We start from the raw sequence: 10,108 nt of genomic DNA on the forward strand, positions 1-10,108 counted from the left end.
CCTAACTTAAACTTCAAACTAAATACTATCTTGCAAAATAAATACTAATCTATTATGCTCTGTCATCATGACAAGGATTAAACAAAATAGTATTTGGAAATTAGTTATTCAAGTTATTATGTTTCAAAATCTGTTAATATTTTCTCCATAAGCAGAACTATTTTAAAAATAATAAAATAATTTGCTTTTTGGCTTCAACTGCAAATTTCCATTTGTTTATAATATCTGACAAAAGTCTTGTTGTTGATCCCAGTTGTGAGCAACAAATAATACCTTGACTTCTAGTTGATCATTTAGGAAAGTGGCAGAAGGTAGACTTTTTAGATGAATCATCTGTTGAACTGCTTCCCAATCATCACAAATGCTTCAGAAGACCTATTGGAACCTACATAGACCCAAGGTTCTCACAGAAATCAGTCAAGTTTGGTAAAGAAAAAAATCATGGCTTGGGTTGCATTTAGTATAGGGGCGTACGAGAGATCTGCAGAGTGGATGGCAACATCAACAGCCAGAGGTATCAGACATTTGTGCTTTAATTGGCCAGCTCAGTCACCAGACATAAACATTATTGAGCATGTCTGGGGTAAGATGGAGGAAGCAATGAAGATAAATCCAAATAATTTTGATGAACTCTGGGAGTCCTGCAAGAATGCTTTCTTTGCCATTCCAGATGACTTTATTATTAAGTTATTTGAGTCATTATAGAGATGTATAAATGCAGTCCTCCAAGCTCATGGGAGTCATACACAATATTAATTGTTTTTCCACTGTACCATGACTTTATATTCTATACTGTACATTATTTCTTTCAGGTGACAAGACCTTTGTTTAAGCAAAGTCAGATCTTACTGTAGTGAGTCAACGGATCGTTCCAGAACCGAACAAGCCACAGACCATGTTATCCTTAAAAGATTGGTTGGTGCCTACGAGTCTGAGATTGATTTCATTTTCAAAGCAATCCACAGGCACCCAGCAAAAGGCAAATCCACAGGATACCTAGCCAGTCAACATCACAGTTGCGTGTTAATTAACTTTACACCCTAAAACAATAAGAGGCTCTACAATCAAAAACCCACCAAACCGGTTTTTGAGAAGTACCTTTTGGTTCGCTTGTCCTTTGGCGTCTGCAAGGAATACACATTCTCAGGCAGACACAGAAGCGATCAGAAACGCTTCCAAAGTTTAATGGACATTTAAGTAAAACAGTTTATTTGAGTAATGTATGTTTACTTTATGTTTCTGTAGGTTTTTGTGTGTACATGTTCCATGTGTTTAACAAAACTGTTATAGATAGTTCTTGAGTAATAGCCCTCAGTGACAAATGAAATCTACAGAATGTTTGTGAAATACTTTGTTTGGTATCGATTGAAAGCTAGGAACATTTTAAATGCATTGGTTTATATGAAGAAACCATACTATGAAAAGTGTTGACGTTATAAGACTTTATTTTAACCACTATGCTATCAAAGCAGCACCCACACCAGGTGTCAACCCGGCCTCCTAGAGGGCAGAATTGGGGTGTGACTCCACCCCGCACCTTATCTGATTGGACAAGTATTGTGTAGACACAGCCTCTACCAAAGCCTATAAAACTTTGAACAAAGGAATTTCATCGTCGTCTTTTGCCGGTCATCTTTGCCAGTCGTCACCGCTGTCGCTGCCCGGACGTCGCTCTTCTCGTGCTGTGGCCGTTACATCGCCTCGCCGGAAGCCTCGTTACATCACGGAGCAGACCGCGACCTTCACTTGCTGCCGGCTCGACCCCCGATCTGCTTGTGCAACCGCTTCAACAACAAGCCATCGGGTCAACACATCCAAACTCTGAAACTCATCCTAACTACAGGAACCCAGGAAGGACTTCGAACGCCGCCTTGTCCAACATCCGTATCCCTAGCAACCAACTAAGGAAACCCCTCTTCACCGACAAGGGAATTCCATCACGTCACTGAAGTTGCTACGCTGACCAATCAGCTTCGCCGGGATTTCCCTTTGGACCAGTCGAGGAAACCAAATTACATCAGAACGCAAGTAGCACAAACAAGGTTTCTATCCATTGCTGACTCTGGTGTGAATTATGTTTAAGTAGTAAAGAATAGCGAAATTCTCTGCTTTTATGGTTTCTTTCAGGTTGCAATGCTAAGAACTTAGCAAAGGCTAGAAGTTAAATCCACTCAGTCAAAACTCTCCTCAAACTGCTTGTGCGTGTGTGTATGTATGTGCGTTTGTTTGTTTTACGTAGATTAGTACTTTGTGTTATAGAGTAGCAATAAACTTTTGTTTCGTTTTAAGATCCGTGTTGGTGTGTTGTGTGCTTTATAAGTTAATGCCTCAGCTTCAGATACTGCTACCTTGCTCATTAAATAATTAGATACTGTTTTTATATTGTTATTGTTCGCCACGTAATAATATAATACAGAATTGCTTTACATTAAACGTTCTATTTGCTGGACAAATACTAAAGTTAAGTGTAAGCTTTAAATAATTCTATGTGAATCATGTTCGAATCTTTGATTCGAATCCCCAAAGTTTAAACATGATTTAAACCAAAGAGCTGATTCTTACATAGTGGTGGAGAATGCGGGCAAGCAGATCTAACTTTTAAAGCACAAAACCCAGAAATTACGTTGTTAATCTTTTCTATTTTTGTCCGGAAAGAATAGATTAGAAAGAACAAAAGTTTTGCTACTGCACAATTTCATTGTGGTACCATTTGTTTTATTGCTTGACTGCATTTAGTGTTGTTAAGAAAGTAAAACTTCATTTAAGTTGTCCGCCGAGACAAACTGTAAGCCGCTCTAAAGCGCATGTAGAGAAAGACAAAGCGTATTCCTTTGTGCTTATCTCATAACGTTATATAAGGCCTTCACAGTTTGATTTCGTACGCCGCGATTCCCGGATGGAAACTCAGCTGTGTTTTCTCCTGGTAACTGATATAGCATAGCTAACTAAATTCTTGTTGCCCTGTAATTTGCTAATACTTAGTAAATTATTTAAAACGCGGAGCTCAGAGAGAGCTGCCTAGTGTAGTTTATAGGAGAAGTTTTGAAATTGATCAATTGAAATTGTGGTTTGAATCCACGGATGTGTTTGCAGTCTACACAGACTTAACACAGAGTGCTGAGATCCCCCATATCTCTGTCACGATTTGTATTAATCTCAGAAATCCTGTTGATTAATTTTATCTCACTTTCATGAGTTGAGATCGTTCAGTACTGTTAAGATATAAAATCTAACTAGTGCTTTTTGCTTGAACAGTGTGAGATACTGTGAAATTTGCTATTATTCCACTTTGTGGTCGTTGCCATAGCAGCAACCTTGGTCCGGAAGTACAGAGAGACTTGCCGGAATTACATTCAAGCGCGCATGTGCAGTCCGCCAGCGCCAGCTTGGATTGTAAACAAAGAGCATAGCGTGAAGCTAAGCTAAACTAACGCTAACGCGTTTGCATTGAAGTCTATGCATTTCCAGTAGCAGCGAAGGCTAATAGATAGCACGTAGCATTTAGTGGTCTTAAATGCATTGTATGGCTGATGTTTGAAATAACTCTTGCATCTCAGTTATTTCTCTTTACTTACCTTGGAAAAGATAACAAACGCAAAGTTAATCAAAGTGTGCACGATCTAACTGCTGAGTTTAATAACTACTATTTTATTTTATTTTTGTTTTTCCTGCTGTACTTGGCCTGTTGAATTTGATCAGTTTGAACTCACATAAGCTGTTGGTTTTATTAGTGATGAATTATAGTTTTGTTTTCATGAATATAAATTAATGCTCTCTGACCTATTCAAGTATAAATTTTCCATTCATCAACATCTAGGAACACCCATTTCCTATGACTGTTGATTTATACGGATAAGACTCACTGATTAAATAAATTATAATTGTTTAATTTAATGATAAACTGCATTAAATGTTACTCTAACCAACTTCATTGTTTTGAAATTTTAATTTCATTAATGGTTCATTTATGCATGGCGTTATCATTTTAGCAATAATTAATAATTTAATTTAGTCATAAGTGTTCTTATCAATCTTAATGATAATTTATAAAAGTTATTACTTCTTTACAGGTTTAAAGTTAAGTTCAATTAAAATTTGAATTTAGTCTTTTCATCTAGTGGAGCCCTCCAATTAGCCAAACTTCAAAAGGAAAATTCAGATTTTTCTACTACCTAGGCTAAGCAGTTATTATATAACACAATAAAACCAACACTTCTTGTAGTGTCAACTCAACAGCGCCACCGCTTTGACATCCTTAAATACACCTAATGCTAAGAGAAAACTAACTCCTTTGTTCTCTCTTTCTACTAACTATCTTCTTTTAACTAGACTATTGATACTGGTTTAAGGATTGTGCTTGTGAGAGTCAAAAAGCAGAGAATTTTAGAAACATTTAATAGATGTTTGGGACACTTGAACACTTTTAATTGTTAAAATTGTCTGATCTCACCCCTCCTTTCTCACTCATCAGGTCAACAAGAGGATAGGCGTCATTAGATCCAATTCTAAACACGCATCCAGAAACAATTTATTTGGTGTACGGAGTCAATCCTATTCAGAAGCCAATACTGTTATTGTTGTCCTACTTTCTGTCACTTCAGAAGAAAGTTAATAGCAACTTCAGTCCTGGTATTTAGAAATCTTATTTTATATTTAACAAAAGCTAAAGGAACCCTCTCTCTAGGAAAGTGGAAACTACAGATTTTCACTCTACTCCTTAGTCTCCTTATCACTTTTGTTTTCTCTGTTCTCTCACTGTGTCTGTGCTACTGACTCTTTCCACAGAGACTACCAGTTAGACACGCGTACCCACCAGAGGGCCACAGTTCCAGAGAACCACACTTAACTCAACATTAGTATACACTTAACATTGCACATTAACATTTCTCCTTTTCTGTTTGCATTGTTCTACCTTGTTTTTTTTTCTTTCTCCTCTCTATCTCTCTTCAAGGTCTGTGTCAGTTAAATCCTAAGTCCTCCCCTCCCCGCAAAACATGGCTCACCCCAAAGACCCTGTTGGCCACTGGAAGGACCTGGAAACATGGCTGAGCGTTGTAACAGGCAGTCTCCTCCCTAAAGCTGCCGAAACACTGCAGCCCCTGACGCAAAACCAATTGGATGAGAACATAGACAGCATCATGAAGCAAGACCCAAGTCAAAGCTTCAACCACAAGGAGCTGGCCAAAATCACTGGTACTTTGAGTCACACACTCATAGCCACCCTCAAATTGAGTGACAGACACGCCTCCCAACTCCAACACAAGCTGACACGCCTGCAAGCCCGCACCGAGCAGCTAGAGCTAGAGGCTCAGGAACGTCTGGAACAACCAAATGAGATGGATGAAGGTACTAAAGAGGAGATCGACAAACTACAAGAAGCTCTAACAGCCATCACAGAACAAAGAGAACAAGCCAGAGCAGACCGTGCTGACGTCGCTAACAAGCTAGATTATGCTGAACAGCTACTGAAGGAAGCGAAGGTGGACTTAAGAGACAAGAAGGCCAGAATCAAAGCCCTTGAAACTCACCTGAGCGAAGCAAGACATGAGATCGACAGACTAATGCAGGAAGTGGATGACATCAAAGAGGAATCCGCCAGTGAACTCAGGCATGCCTATGCACTGCGCTATGAACCTCCAAAGACAAGATGTGCACCAGCCTCGCCCCTGCCAAGTAGGACAGGATCCCCTGTCCCTGAGCTCTCACCTACTGAAAGAGGTGAGAAACCATGCCGAAGATCTTCGCCAACACCTTCTGAAGAGCCTTACCTTACCCCACAGCGACGAGAGCCTGTGATAGCCAGTCACAGAACGTCATACAGTCTGGACCTCAAAGACCTTGACAAGCTGGCCAGAAACATTGGCAAGTTTACTCCAAGTGTGTCAGGTGGTTTGGAGGTCCACGCTTATTTGCAAGACATTGATTTCCACCTGGAAATGAGACCCAACGTCTCTGATAAAGAAAGACTGTATTTGCTTCGAGCCACATCCAGCACTGAGGTGCGCAGCTTCCTGGACCGACAACCAGCTCGGGTAAAGAACGATTACCGCTTGCTCCAAGAAGCCCTCATCAGAGAGTTTGCAAACCCTGAATCAGATCAAGGACTGTTAAGTGCTCTGGAGACAAAACAAGCTCGCAATGAGTCCCCACATGCTTACTACAACCGACTCAGGCAAGCCTTTTTCGGAACTCGCAACGAACCGAATATGGAGGAAGACCTGAACTTTAAGATTCTCTTCCTGAGAAACTTCCATCCTGCAGTAAGCCAACATCTCGGAGTACTCGCATGCCCACGAACAATGAGCATCCAGCAATTGCGAGATTTGACACAGAAAGCACACGACAAACAAAAGATGGTGTTAGAGAAAAACACTAAAACTGCAACAGTTCTTGCCTTTAACACCCAGAATCCAGAACTGGCACTAGAGGATGCCCAACGCCCAAACAGCGTGAGACCACCATCCCCAGCGTGGAATGCGTCTTCGTCCAATAGACAACGGAACTCCTACGATGACACAAGACCTAAACAAAGGAACAGTCACTGGGATGGACCGCGTGGACAACGACGCTCACCTGAACACCACCGGGAAAGAAACCAATGGGGGTCAAACAAAAGCTGGTCACCATCTAAGGGAAGACATCAAAAACCTGGATCATCAAGTCCAAGGAGTCAACGAAGGTACTCCAAAAACTTCCACCCTGACAACGCTCAGAATCAATCCCAGCAAGAGGAAAATGCCCCACCGGGATTTGACCCTCAAGAACTGGTAAAATTGATGATGAAAGAGTTTCTCAAATGCATAGAAGAGGACAGGAAACGGGAAAAGGAAAAAGCAGATTCAGCCTGACTAGTCGCCGAGCGGAGAAGCAACAATCACCTGAACCAACAAACACTTGCAGATGAAAGCCCTCAGGTTTCCAAAAGTGCCGTTCTGGTCGTCTGCCACTCCTCCGACAAACCTCAGTTCAGTCCTGAAACCCTTCCTGACCCATGCCAAACTCCGGTACCTCCATTACTAGATGAACATTTGACAGCTCCATCATCATTGAACAACAAATGGGGGAGGACCACAACTTGACACAGATCAACTGTTCTACCCTCTTTACACTAACATAACCTTTGACATTCTAGGGAAACACCTAGTTTAACACAACACTAATACTTTCTCCTCTACAGCACTGCTAGAACAACTTCTAGTAGAGAGGATCCACTCCACATTTGCAACACTGTTTTGCTGGTTTTTAACCTACCTTGTTTTGTTGCATCACTGTGCCCCTTCATTTCCTTTCTCTCTCTCTCCCTAACTAATTTGCAGTTCCAGTCCCCTCTACAGGGAACTCCTGCAAATTCATGCATAGGGCCTAAAAGTAGGATTGACTCCTTCTCCCAAATTAGTGTCAATTGCTGCAGAATTATTGCTTATTTAAGTTGAAGCTAGCGCCACTCCATACTTGCAATGAAGTAAACTAGCTAAGTAACTAAATTTGAATTATTTCAGGCAATGTTACACTACACCTTGTGTTCCCAACACGAACAATTTAAGCTAAAACCTGCACCAGAACTCAGTCTATGGAATGGAAATGTGGTTTGTGTCTTGTGTGTCTGTTCTCTCTCTACCTATGCCTCTTGTTCCAGTGTCTGCCGATGTTCATGCCAGGAACATCACCATCCAAATGGGGGATGTAGTGAGTCAACGGATCGTTCCAGAACCGAACAAGCCACAGACCATGTTATCCTTAAAAGATTGGTTGGTGCCTACGAGTCTGAGATTGATTTCATTTTCAAAGCAATCCACAGGCACCCAGCAAAAGGCAAATCCACAGGATACCTAGCCAGTCAACATCACAGTTGCGTGTTAATTAACTTTACACCCTAAAACAATAAGAGGCTCTACAATCAAAAACCCACCAAACCGGTTTTTGAGAAGTACCTTTTGGTTCGCTTGTCCTTTGGCGTCTGCAAGGAATACACATTCTCAGGCAGACACAGAAGCGATCAGAAACGCTTCCAAAGTTTAATGGACATTTAAGTAAAACAGTTTATTTGAGTAATGTATGTTTACTTTATGTTTCTGTAGGTTTTTGTGTGTACATGTTCCATGTGTTTAACAAAACTGTTATAGATAGTTCTTGAGTAATAGCCCTCAGTGACAAATGAAATCTACAGAATATTTGTGAAATACTTTGTTTGGTATCGATTGAAAGCTAGGAACATTTTAAATGCATTGGTTTATATGAAGAAACCATACTATGAAAAGTGTTGACGTTATAAGACTTTATTTTAACCACTATGCTATCAAAGCAGCACCCACACCAGGTGTCAACCCGGCCTCCTAGAGGGCAGAATTGGGGTGTGACTCCACCCCGCACCTTATCTGATTGGACAAGTATTGTGTAGACACAGCCTCTACCAAAGCCTATAAAACTTTGAACAAAGGAATTTCATCGTCGTCTTTTGCCGGTCATCTTTGCCAGTCGTCACCGCTGTCGCTGCCCGGACGTCGCTCTTCTCGTGCTGTGGCCGTTACATCGCCTCGCCGGAAGCCTCGTTACATCACGGAGCAGACCGCGACCTTCACTTGCTGCCGGCTCGACCCCCGATCTGCTTGTGCAACCGCTTCAACAACAAGCCATCGGGTCAACACATCCAAACTCTGAAACTCATCCTAACTACAGGAACCCAGGAAGGACTTCGAACGCCGCCTTGTCCAACATCCGTATCCCTAGCAACCAACTAAGGAAACCCCTCTTCACCGACAAGGGAATTCCATCACGTCACTGAAGTTGCTACGCTGACCAATCAGCTTCGCCGGGATTTCCCTTTGGACCAGTCGAGGAAACCAAATTACATCAGAACGCAAGTAGCACAAACAAGGTTTCTATCCATTGCTGACTCTGGTGTGAATTATGTTTAAGTAGTAAAGAATAGCGAAATTCTCTGCTTTTATGGTTTCTTTCAGGTTGCAATGCTAAGAACTTAGCAAAGGCTAGAAGTTAAATCCACTCAGTCAAAACTCTCCTCAAACTGCTTGTGCGTGTGTGTATGTATGTGCGTTTGTTTGTTTTACGTAGATTAGTACTTTGTGTTATAGAGTAGCAATAAACTTTTGTTTCGTTTTAAGATCCGTGTTGGTGTGTTGTGTGCTTTATAAGTTAATGCCTCAGCTTCAGATACTGCTACCTTGCTCATTAAATAATTAGATACTGTTTTTATATTGTTATTGTTGGCCACGTAATAATATAATACAGAATTGCTTTACATTAAACGTTCTATTTGCTGGACAAATACTAAAGTTAAGTGTAAGCTTTAAATAATTCTATGTGAATCATGTTCGAATCTTTGATTCGAATCCCCAAAGTTTAAACATGATTTAAACCAAAGAGCTGATTCTTACATTACTGTCCTAATTAAATAATTAAAAATCAAGGCATGATCATATTTGCCTTTACTAAAATAAAAATTATTTGACTATATTCATTTTTGACTTTTTGCTAAAAAAAAGCGTAATCTAGAGGCCTTTACCTTTCATATACTATAAGCCACTTCTGATACCAATTGATCAACTAGAAGTCAAGTTGTTATTTGTTGTTCCTAAAACTTGGATAGGCGCCAAGACTTTTGTCATGTAGTGTAGTGTTTTTGTCTCATATCAGACTAACTGTAGCTGCATGGGCTTTACATTGCTGTAACAATGTAAAACAATCCTCCTAATTAGTAAATATGTTTGATGAGTAGAATGGAATATTTGCTACAAAATGCTTGTTTGTTACAACTTTTAAACTGAGATGTACAGTTTGATATATAGAAATGGCCATTTCTTTATCAGATATACGACATTTATCAGAGGTATTCGAATTTTTAAAGAGAAATCTGCTCCCTGTCCCAGTTTTAGTTTATAGTCCACTGAACTGGTTTAGCTTGAAAGAATTTTACAGTATATGAAATGCATTCCCCAGAGCGACCAACGAACTCTGAGAAGAGCATTTAAAGTTTAACAAATCTGACTTGAAAGTACAGATGAAGCGTTTCTTGTGCTTTGTGAAAAGAATATGAAGTCAGCCTCACATATTTAATCCAATTCTGTTTGCTGAGTCATCCGCTTGTGGT

At 40.4% G+C, this 10,108-nt stretch overlaps 1 protein-coding gene across 4 annotated transcripts; it reads left to right on the top strand.

Annotated features, from left to right (window-relative positions):
• The first annotated feature begins 1,614 nt into the window (after nucleotides 1–1,614).
• Nucleotides 1,615–9,121, top strand: LOC792894 (uncharacterized). Of its 4 annotated transcripts, none has more exons than XM_073935199.1 (3): nucleotides 1,615–2,042; nucleotides 4,472–4,629; nucleotides 4,786–9,121. In XM_073935199.1, the coding sequence occupies exon 3, from the start codon at nucleotides 4,995–4,997 to the stop codon at nucleotides 6,846–6,848; it is 1,854 nt and encodes a 617-aa protein (XP_073791300.1). In that variant the 5' UTR covers nucleotides 1,615–2,042; nucleotides 4,472–4,629; nucleotides 4,786–4,994; the 3' UTR covers nucleotides 6,849–9,121. The 4 variants fall into 4 exon arrangements, with proteins under 4 accessions (XP_073791300.1, XP_073791302.1, XP_073791301.1 ...); XM_073935201.1 differs by having other exon boundaries at nucleotides 4,952–9,121; XM_073935200.1 differs by lacking the exon at nucleotides 4,472–4,629.
• The last annotated feature ends 987 nt before the right edge of the window (nucleotides 9,122–10,108 follow it).

Source organism: Danio rerio, chromosome 21 (genome assembly GCF_049306965.1).
Source record: "Danio rerio strain Tuebingen ecotype United States chromosome 21, GRCz12tu, whole genome shotgun sequence".
NCBI lineage: Eukaryota > Metazoa > Chordata > Actinopteri > Cypriniformes > Danionidae > Danio > Danio rerio.

Excerpts from the sequence above, each read along its gene's own strand:
- LOC792894 (XM_073935199.1), top strand. The coding sequence starts at position 4,995 with ATGGCTCACCCCAAAGACCCTGTTGGCCACTGGAAGGACCTGGAAACA.